Source organism: Oncorhynchus masou, chromosome 16 (genome assembly GCF_036934945.1).
Source record: "Oncorhynchus masou masou isolate Uvic2021 chromosome 16, UVic_Omas_1.1, whole genome shotgun sequence".
Classification (NCBI taxonomy): domain Eukaryota; kingdom Metazoa; phylum Chordata; class Actinopteri; order Salmoniformes; family Salmonidae; genus Oncorhynchus; species Oncorhynchus masou.
In genome coordinates this window covers 13,589,155-13,607,735 of record NC_088227.1, presented here as the reverse complement: position 1 = coordinate 13,607,735, position 18,581 = coordinate 13,589,155, and the positions used below count along the sequence as shown (strand labels likewise).

General features: G+C 43.8%; 1 protein-coding gene across 7 annotated transcripts in view; it reads left to right on the top strand.

The window, feature by feature from the left end:
- The window catches only part of LOC135557492 (ephrin type-A receptor 7), a 77,175-nt gene that overhangs the window by 44,107 nt on the left and 14,487 nt on the right, over nucleotides 1–18,581 (top strand). For 4 of the 7 annotated variants that reach the window (XM_064990788.1, XM_064990786.1, XM_064990784.1 and 1 more), the window contains exons 6-8: nucleotides 12,881–13,005; nucleotides 16,926–17,094; nucleotides 17,777–17,888. In XM_064990788.1, coding sequence (XP_064846860.1) covers nucleotides 12,881–13,005; nucleotides 16,926–17,094; nucleotides 17,777–17,888 — 406 coding nt within the window. The remainder of the gene's footprint in view (nucleotides 1–12,880; nucleotides 13,006–16,925; nucleotides 17,095–17,776; nucleotides 17,889–18,581) is intronic. The other 3 variants (XM_064990789.1, XM_064990787.1, XM_064990785.1) reach the window with 1 other exon arrangement.

Here is an 18,581-nt window from a genome sequence, read left to right as displayed (position 1 = left end):
GATGGTGACACAAAGGAGACCTACTGAAACGTATTAAATCTCATTTCTTTGCAGACATAAAATTGGGCGATTGTGAAATTATTCATTGGTGATTCAAATTCCGGTCCGAAAGCTTTTCTTCGATTTAAAAAAATAACGATATAGTATATCATTGTCACGTGATATGTAAAAATAGTAGTAACATACAGTACCTGATAGACGGTGACACTTTCAGAAAAGTTCTGAAGCCAAGAAAATTGGATTTGATACCTCACTGATCCAGGAGAATAGAAATTAATATACGATAGGGAGGCTGGGTTTCCTAAAAAGGTCTTTGAGCGGGAAAATAATGATGTGAAAATGTCATTTTGAAGGCTCCCGTCTAGCTGTCAGTACTGAAGTGTTAGATATGTATTCATCATTGGCACCTCAGTTGTGGAGCTGTCAGTTTTCCGATGGAACATGAAAGAGCCAGCCTCCCCAAATCAGTATTTGCTAATTGCTTTGAAACAGATTCCCCTGTGACCTCTCTTGCAAAGGTGTCCTATATTCCAGCATTGTCATTATACCGGTAGTGGCCTGTCCTCGAGCCGTTTCTAACTCTATTTTGAATCACACCCCATCAAGGGTACTTATAAATTGGGTATTTTCACACATCCTCATTTATACATAGCACTCACACTGAATTAGAATCAGATAAACTATAGAGATGATCAATGAAGTGTAACCTACCGATGAATAATATGACATCATAGCTTTAGCTACAATTTACAGATCCTTATTGTCTGTTCGTAAATGTCTGGTTTGAAAAGAGAATGAGATTGCCAAGTGATAGGAGACAGGCCTCGTTTAGCTGAAGGTGCCGAGCAGAGCTTGGGCATTTCTCAGTTACAAAGAACTCCACTCAGCGATGTCATCCACGTGAAAGCTGAAGCCCTCAAAAAAAAAACGAAAGCATTACTTAACTGGCTGAACGATTTACATCGGCAGTGGTTGCTCTCTCTCTGTCTCCCTCCCCGGCTCTAAATGGAGGCGACAAAGCTGTGAGCGGCAGATGGGGAAGCACATTTCCGTGTGTGGCTCGTCTTGGCGGGCAGGCAGGAGAGAGGGCGGCCGGAGGACACTCACGGGTGGAGGCCCACTAGCCAGAACCTTGTCACGCCAATTCCGATAGTTCCACTCACATTCATCAAAGGCCGAGCCTATCATTGTCTGAGGTTTTTATTTTCAGACTCACTGAGCCTCTACTGACTGCGCTGAACACAAAAAGGGAATTTTCCCTCGCTCTTCTTTTTCATGTCTGCTCCCAGTGTGCAGCCTACTGAGTGATTTGAATACCTTCCACTACTAGGCTACTAGGCCCCGGCTGGTTTCAGCCCAGGCAGCACTACACTGTCTCACAGCCAATCAAGCTTTATAGCTTCGGGAACCTAGGTGTAACAATGAGGGAGTTCAACCACTACCTACACACACACACAAAAACACACGCACGCACGCACACATGCACGCACACACACACACACACACACACACACACACACACACACACACACACACACACACACACACACACACACACACACACACACACACACACACACCAGTTCTACTTCCCCTGGCCCACTGCTTCAACGTCCCTCTCTCTCCTGGGCGCCGCCAACATTTAATACCAGAGAGTTTTTCTCTCTTATGGGAGTCACAATGTCAAATGGGAAGTCATCAGAATTATGTCATAGCTCGTTAGCGTCAACCCTGGGACCATTCTGTCGCCGATCTTGATGTTTTCATAGACTTCTGGAAAAGATGTCTAAAAAAAGCTCCCAGTCTATTAAAGTTGAGTGCCTTAACAAAGTGGGTCATAAATATCAAAATTATGGTCTCTACAAGAATGAAATCCAGAGGACGCTGGACAGACGAAAAACAACTTAATTGTGTAATACAGGTCTGAGGTGGTTGCTGTCTGTGTGATATCACACCTGTTTCCATAGTCAATGTAGGTCTATGTTGTTTGTAGGTGTTTATGGTGTTGGGAAAAGAATGGCGCGGGAGGGAATGGCGGCCGTTTTACGGGCCCCTGACCAATTGCTACTTTGTGCATTTTTTGGTGCCTAATGATTCCTCCAACCTCGGAGGAGGTTGGTGGCACCTTAATTGGGGAGGATGGGCTCGTGGTAACGGCTGGAGCGGAATAGGTGGAATGGTATCAAATATATAAAACACATGGTTTGACGCCATTCAATTTGCTCCGTTCCAGCCATTATTATAAGCCGTCCTCCCCTCAGCACCCTCCACCGGTTTCCGCCATTGTTTTCCTATGACCTAAAATAGCTATTGGACATCAGAACAGCTATCACTAACCTCGATTAGGAAAAGGGTGAGGCGAATGACATATTGATTAACCCCGGACAAGGCCCTATAGAGGCCGGCGCTGTGAGACTACAGCAGCGAATGAATACATTGCCTCTATCCAAATGTTCTATTGGCAAATGTGCAATCGCTGGAGAATAAACTGGACGAGCTCCACGAGTCTATCCTATCAGCGGGACATTAAGAGCTGTAATATGCTATGCTTCTCAGAGTCATGGCTGAACAAGGACATGGATAATGTAAATCAATTTGGTTTCATGCATCGGCTGGACAGAACCGCAGAGTCTGGAAAGACCAAGGGTGGTGGTGTTTGTCTCTTTATTAACAACAGATCACTAATATTATGAAAGTCTCAAGGTTGTGCTCACCTGAGTATGAATACCTCATGAGAAGCTGCAGACCACACTATTTACCAAGAGAGTTTTCATCTGTATGTTTCAAAGCTGTCTATTTACCACCACAAACCGATGCTGGCAGTAAGACCGCACTCCATGAGCTGTATAAGGCCGTAAGCAAATAAGAAAATGCTCATCCAGAGGTGGCGCCCCTAGTGGCCGGTAACTTTAATGCAGGAAAACTGAAATCTGTTTTACCACATTTCTACCACCTGTGCAACTAAAGGGATAAAAACTATAGATCACCTTTACTCCACACACAGAGACACATACAAACCTCTCCATTTGACAAATCGGACCATAACTCTGTCCTCCTGATTCCTGCTTACAAGCAAAAACTCAAACAGGAAGAACCAGTGACGCACTCAATATGGAAGTGGTCCAATGAAGCGGATGCTAAACTAGCGAAACAGGGATTAATCCGATGACATTGAGGAGTTTACCACATCAGTCACCGACTTCATTCATAAGTGCATCGAAGACGTTGTCCCCACAGTGACCGTATGTACAGTACCAGGCAAAAGTTTGGACACACCTACTCATTCAAGGGTTTTTCTTTATTTTTTAAATTCTACATTGTAGAATAATAGTGAAAACTATGAAATAACACATATGGAATCATGTAGGTACCAAAAAAGTGTTAAACAAATCCAAATATATTTGAGAGTCTTCAAAGTAGCCACCCTTTGTCTTGATGACAGCTTTGCACACTCTTGGCATTCTGTCAACCAGCTTCGCCTGGAATGCTTTTCCAACAGTCTTGAAGGAGTTCCCACATATGCTGAGCACTTGTTGGCTGCTTTTCCTTCACTCTGCAGTTCAACTCATCCCAAATCATCTCAATTGGGTTGAGGTCGGGTGATTGTGGAGGCCAGATTTCAAGCAAATCACCATAGTCCCTGTACCTAAGAACACCAAGGTAACCTGTCTAAATGACTAACACACCGTAGGACTCACATCTGTAACCATGAAATGCTTTGAAAGGCTGGTCATGGCTCACATCTACACCATCATCCCAGAAACCCTGGACCTACTCCAATTAGCATACCGCCCCAACAGATCCATAGATTATGCAATCTCTATTGCACTCCACACTACCCTTTCCCTCCTGGACAAAAGGAACACCTACGTAAGAATGCTGCTCACTGACAACAGCTTAGCGTTCAACACCATAGTGCCCTCCAAGCTCATCACTAAGCTAAGGACCCTGGGTCTGAACACCTCCATCTGCAACTGGATCCTGGACTTCCTGACGGCTGCCTGCTGGTGGTGAGGGTAGGCTTCAACACATCCGCCATACTGACCCTCAAGGGTTTTGTGCTCAGTCCCCTCCTGTACTCCCTGTTCACCCACGACTGCATGGCCACGCACGACTCCAACACCATCGTTAAGTTTGCCGAAGACACAATGACAAGGAGACAGGTCAAAAACCTGGTTTATAGGGAGGAGGTCATAGAACTGGCCTATAGGGAGGAGGTCAGAGTCCTGGCAGTGTGGTGCCAGCACAACAACCTCTCCCTCAACGTGGGCAAGACAGAGGAGATGATCATGGACTACAAGAAAAGGAGAGCCAAATATACCCCTATTCACATCAACGGTGCTGTGGTATTGTGGGTCGAGACCTTCAAGTTCCTCTGTGTCCACATCAACAACCTATCATGGTCCGAACACAGCAACACAGTCGTGAACAGCGCACAACAATGCTTTTTCCCCTTCAGGAGGCCGAAAAGTTTAGCATGGGCTCTCAGATCCTCACAAAAAGTTCTGCAGCTGCACCATTGATAGCAACTTGACTGCTCGGCATCCGACTGCAAGGGGCTACGGAGGGTAGTGTGTACGGCCATTACGTCACTGGTGCCAAACTCCTTGCCATCCAGGACCTTTATACAAGGCGGTGTCAAAGGAAGTGGTCAAAAACTCCAGCCACCCAAGGCATAGACTGTTGTCTCTGCTACCGCACGGCAAGCAGTACCGGAGTGCCAAGTCTGTGACCAAAAGGCACCTGAACATCTTCTGCCCCCGAGCCATAAGACTGCTGAACAGTTAATCAAATGGCTACTCAGATTATTTACATTGACCACTATATTACTTATTTATTTATCTGAATTGTTTTGCACTGACCCTCTTGCGCTGGCTCTACGCACTCTCACTAGACTCAACCCACACACTCACGCATACCACACACACACACACACACACACACACACACACACACACACACACACACACACACACACACACACACACACACACACACACACACACACACACACACACACACACACACACACACAACATACGCTCACACACACAAAACACACAAACACATGCATATTGACGCCACCCTCACACATAGACACACTTTACATAAGCTGCTGCTACTCAGTTTATTATGTCCTGATTGCCTAGTCACTTTTACCGCTGCCAACTTGTACATATTTTATTACCTCAGTTACCTCAGCGACCTCATAACCCCTGCACATTGACTCGGTACTGACACTCCTTGTATATGACCTCGTTATTTATTGTATTTGTTGTGTTTATTGTGTTGCTTTTTCCTTTTTTTATTCATCATATATGTGGCTTACTTTTTAACTCTGCACTGCTGGGAACGGGCTCGTAAGTAAGCATTTCACTGCAAAGTGAATACAACACCTGTTGTATTCGGGCACACGTGACCAAAAACATTGATTTCAAATGTCCCTGTTGTCAGAAGACTTCCTGTCTGTTGCGCAGAGCCTGTTGAAGAATAGATGCAGCAATCTACCCCTTGTATTGGATTTAAATGCTGTCAAGTAGCTGAGGCTTTTAAGATGGTATACGGTAAGTCATCTAGTATAATCAATCAACAGTGTGGGCGTAAGATACTCAAGCATGACTTCAGTAGTTTGGTAATTAAAAGACGAGTAGTTTATAGCCTAGATTTGGTTCACAAGCCGAGCAGAGGAGCAGAAAGAAAGAAGCTTCAGTAACGAGCTGACATTTTTTTTCTGCCTCTGACACTGCTTTCGCCACTGTAGACTTACTCAGAACCAACCGGCTGAGTGAAAGAAGCGGATATTAAAATGTCCCTGCATAATGTATTCATGAAGGTTTTCAAGTGCGGCACGTGAGAGAGAGAGAGAGAGAGTGGGTTTCTGGATCAGTTAGCTTTACAGGGGGAGGTGTTGGGGAGGGGGGGGTCACTAATAAGATCTATAATATTGCAGAGTGAGCGATTGCACAAATGCTTTCCCCTAAACAGTCACTTAGAGACAGGCATAACACTTATACCATTTTCTGGTACACTAAGCCCCTCAGGTATGTTAAAAGTCTCAGAGTGGCTGACTGGGTTCTGGCCTCCATAATTTGAAGTATGTCGTTAATGGCTGTCACAGGGTGCTGCCTGAGTAGTAATCCACAGGGGAGAAGCAGGTTCTTAAAGGCCAATGCTACCCTTTACTTTTTGGAATTACTATCCTGGAATTAGGGTTTTCTCTCCTGTGGAACTGATCTGCAAATTGTTTGTCTCTATGTCACCCATGGCTGAGGGAGGGAGGGAGGGAGGGAGGGAGGGAGGGAGGGAGGGAGGGAGGGAGGGAGGGAGGGAGGGAGGGAGGGAGGGAGGGAGCGGTGAGATGGAGGAGTTACATTTTTTGGGCTGCTGGGTGACTGACTGAATCATAGCAGCAGAATGCCTAAGGCCAGAGTGGGCTAAATGAGGTGAAGCTGATGATGAGGTCTGGTTGTGTGTGTCACAGTGTTACAACTCATCATAGAAACACCTCAGTATAATTACAGATCTCAGACAAGACACTGAACGTCTCAATCTATTTTATTGGCTTTGTCATGTTTTCTTTGAGGAACGGTGGCTCACGCAAGCTGCTGCTGCTGTCCTAGTTTAGCTGAAAAAGAGGGAGAGAGCGAGAGAGAGACACACAATAGCCAGCGTCTTCGTTCAACCTCCAAACAAATAGTCGATGGAGGCAAGTAACCAACAGTAAAGTGTAAAAAGATCCAATTACTGAGCTACAAGTGCTTTCAGCTGTACAAATGTCACTTTATATTGCATCTATCTATCTATCTACCCACATCAATGGCTGCTGAAATCCTCCCAGGGTAATTGACACGTTTATATGAAAACAAAATGCCAGAGCAGAACCTCAGAGAGGAACACACACTAGAGGTGTCTTGAGGCAGTTCTAAACTCAAACCAGGACTTACATCAATCAGGAGAAGGGAGGCTGTCTGCACTTATTAAAGGGCTAGTCACATGACAGGGTGCAGAGAACAAGCATCAAAGCTGGTCCAAGTTAAGCTGCCCTAACCGCTTGTTGTGACTCCGGAAAGGAAAACTTAATTGTCCCTGTAACTGCCCAGCCATCGTGAGAAGGATATATTGTTCACGTGTTTTGGTTGGATTGATGGGATTATATGTGACATGTCAAAACAGGGGGTTGTGACAGGGTCTTTGGTGTCCACTGTCCACCGTGTGCATTATTGTCAGGAATGCAGATGAGCCCGAACAAGGTTTTAATCCAGCAGCAGTCATTAGCGGGGAGGGCATCTTAAAACAAATCTGGGGTCAGGCCGTGTTAGAGCAAGAGAGCGCCGAGAGCTCCTCTCCCACCGGGTCACTGAGCAGCATGACACAGAAACATCAGCACTTTATCCACTTTTAGCTCCAACACCAACCTTCCTTCCCACACAATCAGGGCTCTTTCCTCCCCTCCTTCCTATGAGGAATTCCTTTGCCATCTCACCTTATAGGATATAGGATATACTTTATATCCGGGGTACTCAACTACTATTTTAGAAGGTCCGTTCACACATTTTTCTTAGATGTCAAAGGTTCGGATTAATATTGTCATTTATCGGCATAGTAACAAACCCCAACCTCGTGACCCATGTGACCCCAAACTGTTCCCACCCCTCTTGTTGGCTTGGAGAAGATTTGCCATTTTTAAACTCATTCCCGGCAATTCAACACCATGCTATGGGGCAGATAGAACATTTTGCAGTTTTAAAGCAAATTTCCGGCAGTTCTACACATTTTGCCATGTCTTGTGTGTTTTGATACCACGAAATCAATGGGGACCCCTGGGGGTCGAGGTCACTGGATACATAATCTGGCTGTGAAAACTACAATATTTAGATACAGTTGAAGTCGGAAGTTTACGTACACTTAGGTTGGAGTCATTAAAACTCGTTTTTTAACCACTCCACTAATTTCTTGTTCACCTAACTATAGTTGGTTAGGATATCTACTTCTTGCATGACACAAGTAATTTTACCAACAATTGTTTACATACAGATTATTTCACTTATAATTCACTGTATCACTATTCCAGTGGGTCAGAAGTTTACGTACACTAAGTTGACTGTGCCTTTAAACAGCTTGGAAAATTCCCAAAAATGATGTCATGGCTTTAGAAGCTTCTGATAGGCTAATTGACATCATTTGAGTCAATTGAAGATGTACCTGTGGATGTATTTCAAGGCCTACCTTCAAACTCAGTGGCTCGTTGGTTGACATCATGGGAAAATCAAAACAAATCAGCCAAGAACTCAGAGAAAAATTTGTAGACCTCCACAAGTCTGGTTCATCCTTGGGAGCAATTTCCAAATGCCTGAAGATACCACGTTCATCTGTACAAACAATAGTACGCAAGTATAAACACCATGGGACCACGCAGACGTCATACCGCTTAGGAAGGAGACGCGTTCTGTCTCCTAGAGATGGACGTACTTTGGTGCAAAAAGTGCAAACCAATCCCAGAACAACAGCAAAGGTCCTTGTGAAAATTCTGGAGGAAACAGGTACAAAAGTATCTGTATCCACAGTTAAATGAGTCCTACAGTGCCTTGCGAAAGTATTCGCTCCCCTTATACTTTGCGACCTTTTGCCACATTTCAGGCTTCAAACATAAAGATATAAAACTGTATTTCTTTGTGAAGAATCAACGACAAGTGGGACACAATCATGAAGTGGAACGACATTTATTGGATATTTCAAACTTTTTTAACAAATCAAAAACTGAAAAATTGGGCGTGCAAAATTATTCAGTCCCTTTACTTTCAGTGCAGCAAACTCTCTCCAGAAGTTCAGTGAGGATCTCTGAATGATCCAATGTTGACCTAAATGACTAATGATGATAAATACAATCCACCTGTGTGTAATCAAGTCTCCGTATAAATGCACCTGCACTGTGATAGTCTCAGAGGTCCGTTAAAAGCGCAGAGAGCATCATGAAGAACAAGGAACACACCAGGCAGGTCCGAGATACTGTTGTGAAGAAGTTTAAAGCCAGATTTGGATACAAAAAGATTTCCCAAGCTTTAAACATCCCAAGGAGCACTGTGCAAGCGATAATATTGAAATGGAAGGAGTATCAGACCACTGCAAATCTACCAAGACCTGGCCGTCCCTCTAAAATTTCAGCTCATACAAGGAGAAGACTGATCAGAGATGCAGCCAAGAGGCCCATGATCACTCTGGATGAACTGCAGAGATCTACAGCTGAGGTGGGAGACTCTGTCCATAGGACAACAATCAGTCGTATATTGCACAAATCTGGCCTTTATGGAAGAGTGGCAAGAAGAAAGCCATTTCTTAAAGATATCCATAAAAAGTGTTGTTTAAAGTTTGCCACAAGCCACCTGGGAGACACACCAAACATGTGGAAGAAGGTGCTCTGGTCAGATGAAACCAAAATATAACCTTTTGGCAACAATGCAAAACGTTATGTTTGGCGTAAAAGCAACACAGCTCATCACCCTGAACACACAATCCCCACTGTCAAACATGGTGGTGGCAGCATCATGGTTTGGGCCTGCTTTTCTTCAGTAGGGACAGGGAATATGGTTAAAATTGATGGGAAGATGGATGGAGCCAAATACAGGACCATTCTAGAAGAAAACCTGATGGAGTCTGCAAAAGACCTGAGACTGGGACGGAGATTTGTCTTCCAACAAGACAATGATCCAAAACATAAAGCAAAATCTACAATTGAATTGTTCAAAAATAAACATATCCAGGTGTTAGAATGGCCAAGTCAAAGTCCAGACCTGAATCCAATCGAGAATCTGTGGAAAGAACTGAAAACTGCTGTTCACAAATGCTCTCCATCCAACCTCACTGAGCTGGAGCTGTTTTGCAAGGAGGAATGGGAAACAATTTCAGTCTCTCGATGTGCAAAACTGATAGAGACATACCCCAAGCGACTTCCAGCTGTAATCGCAGCAAAAGGTGGCGCTACAAAGTATGAACTTAAGGGGGCTGAATAATTTTGCACGCCCAATTTTTCAGTTTTTGATTTGTTAAAAAAGTTTGAAATATCCAATAAATGTCGTTCCACTTCATGATTGTGTCCCACTTGTTGTTGATTCTTCACAAAAAAATACAGTTTTATATCTTTATGTTTGAAGCCTGAAATGTGGCAAAAGGTCGCAAAGTTCAAGGGGGCTGAATACTTTCGCAAGGCACTGTATATCAACATTACCTGAAAGGGTGCTCAGCAAGGAAGAATCCACTGCTCCAAAACCACCATAAAAAAGCCAGACTACGGTTTGCAACTGCACCTGGGGACAAAGATCTCACTTTTTGGAGAAATGTTCCCTGGTCTGATGAAACAAAAATAATAACTGTTTGGCCATAATGCCCATAGTTATGTTTGAAGGAAAAAGCGGGGGGCTTTCAAGCCGAAGAACACCATTCAAACCGTGAAGCACGGGAGTGGAGGCATCATGTTGTGGGGATGCTTTGCTGCAGGAGGGACTGGTGCACTTCACAAAATAGATGGCATCATGAGGAAGGAATATTTGGTGGATATATTGAAGCAACATCTCAAGACATCAGTCAGGAAGTTACAGTTTGGTTGCAAATGGGTGTTCCAAATGGACAGTGACCCCAAGCATACTTCCAAAGTTGTGGCAAAATGGCTTAAGGACAACAAAGTCAAGGTATTGGAGTGACCATCACAAAGCCCTGACCTCAATCCAATAGAAACTTTGTGGGCAGAACTGAAAAAGTGTGTGCGATCAAGGAGGCCTACAAACCTTACTCAGTTACACCAGCTCTGTCAGGAGGAATGGCCAAAATTCACCCAACTTATTGTGGGAAGCTTGTGGAAGGCTACACAAAACATTTGACCCAAGTTAAACAATTTCAAGGCAATGCTACCAAATAGTAATTGAGTGTATGTAGACTTTTGACCCACTGGGAATGTTGTTGAAAGAAATAAAAGCTGAAATAAAAAATTCTCTCCTATTATTATGCCATTTCACATTCTTAAAATAAAGTGGTGATCCTAACTGACCTAAGACAGGGAAATTTTACTAGGATTAAATGTCAGGAATTGTGAAAAATGAGTTTAAATGTATTTGGCTAAGGTGTATGTAAACTTCCGACTTCAACTGTAGCTGGTTAGCCTAACTTACCCATCTCGCTAACATGGCCAGTAGTTAATCATCTGGACATTTCTGACAGGTTAAAAATAGCTTTTTGTTATGTCTGTGAATAACATAACAATAGGTTAACTGCCAGTTCACCTGCAAATTAATTTCGAATTTGAACCTTGTTCAGAAAGTGAAAAGCCCAATTTTTGTGTTTTGTCGGGAACCTCGGTCCATATTGAACCCGTTCTGGGTCCGAATCCGAACTGCGGTCCGCCAGTTGAGCATGGCTGCTCAATATTGTTAGCAATTTAAGCTTGGAAGTAGATGGTCATGCTCTCCTGTCCTTAGTGATGCTCTCAGTGATTCTCTCCAGTGGTTCTCTCCAGTGATTCTCTCCTGTGATTATCTCCCCAGAACAAAGGGACAGGATCTTGTTTTATTACCCAGCACTAGCCTGTGGTTGACCAATTAGAAGTCCTTGCAGTACAACTGGGCCAATGGCAAAATAACAAGTACCCTATTTCAGGCTCACTGTATAGACAAATTCCTCCCATGACTGACCCATTGATAAATATTTCCCCATTACAGAAAAAAACACTATTTTTATTGATTGTTAATTCTATTGAGTTGTCATCTTCTTGACCTCTTTTCCTCCATCTCTGGGTTGTGTATTTTCCGACATATTCATACAATATCAATAACTTAATGTTCAACGAGGACTATTTTCCATTTTCTGTTGAAGTTTCGGAGTTGAACTGCATCGGTCATAATTTGTGGTTCTGTGAAAATAAAAGTGTCATTTCATTCAGAAGCCAGCTGGCCTTGAGGCACGACTGTGTGGTTGATACTGTAGATGGGAGTAGGGTATCAGCCGTCAATCTGTCCGTCTTCAAGCTCACACCACCAATGAGCAATTCATTGCCCCATCTGCACAAATATTGGAATTCAATGTCTTGGGTTTATTATCTTTGCTTAAAGAAACGCGTCTATGTGTTTACTTCCTCTTGCTTAAGTGTGGACATTTTTTTTTAAATGTGTGAGAATTTCAATATTCAGAGCTGCTACAATGTACAATTACAATCGTAACTTCATAGCTCGTCACACCAGGTGCAGCAACAATACACTGTCTGTGCAGTAGACGTAGATAAAAATAGACCAACTTTCAGAGTTCATGCCCAGTGCAACAGGTAATTACTCAGCTATGAACTAGGTGTCACAAGGTAACAGGTACATTTCTCTGAAATGCTTTTTGAATGCCTCTGCCATGTGGGAGAATAAGTGCTGCCGGTTCCATCCGGAGTATCAACGGAATTAATTGAACTTAATTGTCATTCATAACCCACGTTGCAGTTTTACACTGGTTGAGATAACGCTATCTTCCACTGTTTCGACAGTAATTGAAATTTCCATTATGAGGTGTAAACATTTAAGAGTGGCCATGTGAATATTCATCAGAGTGGTGGCAAAGCCACGAGGGCCACAGAAAGACTGTTGTTTAGCAGCTAGTGTGTGAGTATGGTGTGTGTGTGTGTGTGTGTGTGTGTGTGTGTGTGTGTGTGTGTGTGTGTGTGTGTGTGTGTGTGTGTGTGTGTGTGTGTGTGTGTGTGTGTGTGTGTGTGTGTGTGTGTGTGTGTGTGTGAGACAATGTGAGTTTGAGAAAGTAAAAGAAGTATACTTAGTTGAGAAAGACTCCAGCACACAGGTGCCACGATGTGAGTTGTATGTTTGCCCATCACCTATTGACACACGTCTTTTTCCAACAGCTCCCTCCCAAGTCAGTGAAGTCATCAAGGAGAGAGTGCAGCAGCGCAGCATCCAGCTCTCCTGGCAGGAGCCTGAGCAGCCCAATGGGGTCATCACCGAATATGAGATCAAGTACTACGAAAAAGTGAGTGTGTGATGCCCCGCTGGATCCATTAATGTTTGAGAGAGAGAGAGAGAGAGAGAGAGAGAGAGAGAGAGAGAGAGAGAGAGAGAGAGAGAGAGAGAGAGAGAGATAGTCAGTCTGTCTGTCTGTCTGTCTGTCTGTCTGTCTGTGATTGTTTGTGGCAGCTTTGAACACAGACAACTCTGGCTCTCCTCAACCCTCTCCCCCTATCTCTCTCCTGTTCTTCTTAGTTTCATTTAGCCTACTCTTCATTTTGCATTATATCTGCAAGACGCTGCGAGTGGAATCAGCAGGATTCTGCGAGTGAGTCCTTTGTCTCAAAATTGAATGAGATTCTCATAAGATTTTAATCAGTCCCTGGTCCTTCACAGCCACCCACACACGCATGCCAGGCAGCACACACTTCATTGCACTACCTTGCCAGTATTAACAATCTCTTACTGTATCTTCCCTCGCCCCCTCATATATAATAGAGCTCCCGTGTACTTTAACTCTGAACAGATGAGTGAGGAGGTTGATGAGGTTGAGGAGAGTGGGTTTAACACAACAAATCAAAGAGCTAGATTCCATGGCTCCTGAGGTTCCAGACCCTGTTGAGCACGACCTCTCAGGCTGCCAGTAATCAGTCTCCTGTGTCACGTACTGTGGCTGTAGTCTGCCCAGCTGTAAAATTGGAAACAAGCATGACTTCTCTCCTAATAGTCTTTGGCATTCCATTTGGTGTTTTTGCCGACAAAATAATTTACAGATCAACAACAAAATACACAGTACACGCAGTCTAGATTCCAGACGGATTCCGAGCCTGGCATCGCAGAGCTTCTTTTCTGCCTATTGGCTTTGATAGAAAGCGTTTACAGCAGTGACTCTCAACTGGTGGTCACAGGAGGATTTTAAGGGGTTGCGGGACTTGTGCAAGAATATATATATATATATATATATATATATATATATATATAAAAAAAAGATAGAATAATAAAACACAAAAAAAACATGACTTTGCTAGGTAAACGCTGCACCAAAACATTTATTATGAAAGGATACCACCGCACCGCTGATTGGTGCAGACTGTACATGTGCAGCGCGTCCGCAGTGCTGAAAAGGCTAGCTACACTCTGACTCGCAGGGTTTCGCGCTGCACACATTCACTGACCAGTAGAATAATGTCCTCGCCCCCCACACACACACACTGATCCAATGAAATTACAGATTGCCCGACACACATACACTGATCCAATAAAAATGTCATTCTGCCACATTGTTTTGTTTTAAATGTGACACGTCCAATCAGATAATACAGATTTTCTTCAGACAGCTAGCTTCATTGACAGCTAACTATGCAGATGTGTTCTGCAGGCATTGCACATGTTGATAGTTAGCTGTCACTTAACTCATGTAGGCTAGCTGTCAGATTAAAATCATGGACAACTTTTTAAAACATGCAGCTCCCCCTTCATCTTCTGCTGCTTCCAACAACCTACTCATTCCATGGTTTTTCTTTAGTTTTACTATTTTCTAGAATAATATTTTGTAGAATAATATGGGCATGTAGTAACCAAAAAAGTGTTAAACAAATCAAAATCTATTTCATATTTGAGATTCTTCAAAGTAGCCACACTTTGCCTTGATGACAGCTTTTGACTGGTACTGTATATACAAGACAGGCAGGGTGAGTGTAGGCCGCAGTGCGTCCTATGCAATGAGCTGTTAGCCTTTCTAGGGCAGGCATTTCTCTAGCGGAACCCCTCGACAACATTCCACTGAAAAGGCAACCGAAATTCAACTTTCACACATTAAAAACCTCTTAGGGATATGGAGACGCTATCATCTCAAGTGGCCAATAGCCTTGGGAAATGCATAGCGCCAAATTCAAATAATGCGCAATAAAACTCAAACTTTCATTAAATCACGCATGCAGGGTACTCAATTAAAGCTACACTTGTTGTGAATCCAGCCAACATGTCAGATTTTAAAAATGCTTTTCGGCGAAAGCATGAGAAGCTATTATCTGATAGCATGCACCCCCCTGAACCAGCTGATCCAGTTGTAAACAATAGAACTAGCGTTAGCAGGCTCTACACAAAACGCTGAAATAGAATATAAAACATGCATTACCTTTGATGAGCTTCTTTGTTGGCACTCCAATATGTCCCATAAACATCACAATTGGTCCTTTTTTTCGATTAATTCCGTCCATGTATACCCAAAATGTCCATTTATAAAGCAGGTTTGATCCGGAAAAAAACAGCTTTCCAAAACACAACGTCATTACAAAACATTTCAAAAGTTGCCTATAAACTTTGCCAAAATATTTCAAACTACTTTTGTAATCTAACTTTAGGTATTTTTAAACGTTAAAACCTCTTAGAGATCGGGCTACTTTTTTCAACATTCTGTTAAAAATCGCGCAACATTTCAACGTCCTGCTACTCATGCCAGGAATATAGTATATGCATATGATTAGTATGTGTGCATAGAAAACACTCTGAAGTTTCTAGAACTGGTTCAATGGTGTCTGTGACTATAACAGAACGAGTTCCGTGGTCAAAATCGTCAGAAAACCTGGTCACTAAATTGACAGAGAAAAAATCAATCCGCCAGTCCATGTATTGTCTATTGGAAGGAAAAATACTTAAGGGTGAGATTACAGTTCCTACAGCTTCCACACGATGTCACCAGTGTTGTGATTTCGATTCAACTAAATCTTTGGTCATCTGAGTAATAGCCACATCCGGTTGTCAAGTCCACAGCTGTAAACAATGGAACCAGAAAAGTTGACTACGTTTCCCAAACTTGTGCCTATTGAATACAGATCGCTCCGTGATCAATTTGATCGTTTATTAACGTTTACTAATACCTAAAGTTGGATTATAGAAGTAGTTTGAAGTGTTTTGTCAAAGTTTATAGGCAACTTTTTAAATTTGTTTTTCCTGGATCACACAGTCTTCATAAATGGACATTTTGGGTATACAAGGACCGATTTAATAAAACAAAAAGACCCAATTGTGATGTTTATGGGACATATAGGAGTGCCAACAAAGAAGCTCGTCAAAGGTAATGAATGTTTTATATTTTATTTCTGCGTTTTGTGTAGTGCCGGCTACGCTAATTCTTTTGTTTACGTCCCCTTCAGGTATTTCGGGATGTTGCATGCTATCAGATAATAGCTTCTCATGCTTTCGCCAAAAAGCATTTTAAAAATCTGACTTGTTGGCTAGATTCACAACGAGTGTAGCTTCAATTGAGTATCCTGCATGTGTGTTTTAATGAAAGTTTGAGTTTTAACAAGTGCTATTAGCATTTGGCGTAGCGCATTTGCATCTATTGTTGGCAAGGTGGGACGCTAGCATGTCGGGTTGCCCAGAGAGGTTAAGGGCGCTGTACTGCAGTGCCAGCTGTGCCACCAGAGACTCTGGGTTTGCTCCCAGGCTCTGTCGTAACCGGCTGCGACCGGGAGGTCCGTGGGGCGACGCACAATTGGCCTAGCGTCGTCCGGGTTAGGGAGGGGTTGGCCGGTAGGGATATCCTTGTCTCATCGCGCACCAGCGACTCCTGTGGCGGGTCGGGAGCGGTGCGCGCTAACCAAGGTTGCCAGGTGCACAGTGTTTCCTCCGACACATTGGTGCGGCTGGCTTCCGGGTTGGATGCGCGCTGTGGTAAGAAGCAGTGCGGCTTGGTCGGGTTGTGTATCGGAGGAAGCATGACCTTCAACCTTCATCTCTCCCCAGCCCGTACGGGAGTTGTAGCGATGAGACAAGATAGTAGCTACTAAAACAATTGGATACCACGAAATTGGGGAGTAAACGGGGTAAAATTTGAAAAAAAAATAAATATATATTGTATGTTACAAAAATGGCTGTATCTTGGTGTCTATGATTGACAGGACTAATTTAACATAAGCCAATGTCTGTTCCTCTCTAAAGGACCAGAAGGATCGCATCTACTCCACAGTGAAGTCCAGGTCCACGTCAGCCACAGTGAACAACCTGAAGCCCAGCACTGCCTACGTGTTCCAGATCCGAGCCTTCACCGCGGCCGGCTACGGCACCTATGGACCCCGGCTGGAGGTCACCACCAAGGAGGAGGCCTCAGGTACCAGCAGAACACATGCATGGGCGTGCACACACGAAAGGCACGCACGGACACACGCATGAGCACACACACACACTCTATAGAGATGATTAGTGTGTTCAGACCTTCGCCGAGTTACTGCTGATCTCATAGCTCCAATTTTCCCTTTTAGAAATATGCTTGAGGATCGTCCACAAGGAGCAGTAGGTCTCAACTAAAGTGGCAGGGCTCAGAAATCATTGCTGTCCTCTCTCGCTGGTGTTTATATAGCAACTCAACTCACTTGATTTAAAATGCAAGAATTCTCCCAGTAATGCACCGCTTGCACTGACAGCAGAAAGTGCCACTGCACCCATTCTTTTGAGCAATTGGTGGTTTGTCAATGCAAATAGTCTAGCAGTGTAATGTGTCTCTGAATGGGAGACAATCCAACCTGAATGTGTCGTTGTTTCAGGAGAAGGGCACCAGCATTACCATCTGGGACTATTAAGCCCACTTTCTGAAACAGTGGAGCCGTGCATGCGGAGGCTAGAAATAGAACTAGACACCCTTGTCTCTGTGGTAAAGGGCGAGGAGGGGGTTATCAGTCTCTCCGCTCACTCCTCATTGGTTCTATTATGCCCTGTAGATTCCAACGTCTGATGTGCTGAAAGTTCACACTGTGTGCCCTTTGTGTGTGTGTGTGTGTGTGTCCTTCTCCAAGCAGCCACCATTGTCTCCAGCGAGCAGAATCCCGTCATCATCATCGCGGTGGTGGCCGTGGCGGGGACCATCATCCTGGTTTTCATGGTGTTCGGCTTCATCATTGGGAGAAGGTACGCTCTCGCGGGCCCCATTGACTCTCCGCTGCTGTGAGTCTCTGCTTGTCAATTAGCCTTTCTGTCACTCACAGGCCTCCATAGCCGTGGAGTCAGGCCACCACACACCACACGCACCCATCATCTGTGGCATGCTGTGCTAATGGTTTGTGATGCATCATTTTCCCAGTCCTCACGCTGTGAAGAAAAAACGGACCGTATTTTTTTTGCATGTCTTTTTGTTGTTGTTGTTGTAATGGATCCATTATAGAGACAAGTGTACTCTAAAATGAAAGGTTTTTGCTCATATTTCTGCGTGCGTGCGAGTGAGAGGGTGATGGTGCGTGCGTGTCCGTGTGCATGTGTGTCCGTTAACCCATGTGTTTGTGTATGTATGTGTGTGCGTGTGTTACATCTGTGGTGTTATACAGTAAATCACTAGGATGAAGTATTGTCTGTCAGTGCTTCTTGCCATCTCCTACCAGAGCAACTCTCCTGTGTGTCAGTCCCCATTCCCGCCATTTCCTGGTGCGCTCCTCCAATGATGCTTCATTACTTTTATGGATAGCATTTCATCACAGCATGCCTTATATGGGGGTAGAGCCTTGTACACAAGGAATCTTTATATACATTTGACATATTAACCTGCATGTCAACCATGTGTTACTTGGATGTTTCCCATCCATCCAATTTTCAGTTTGCCAGCAAACA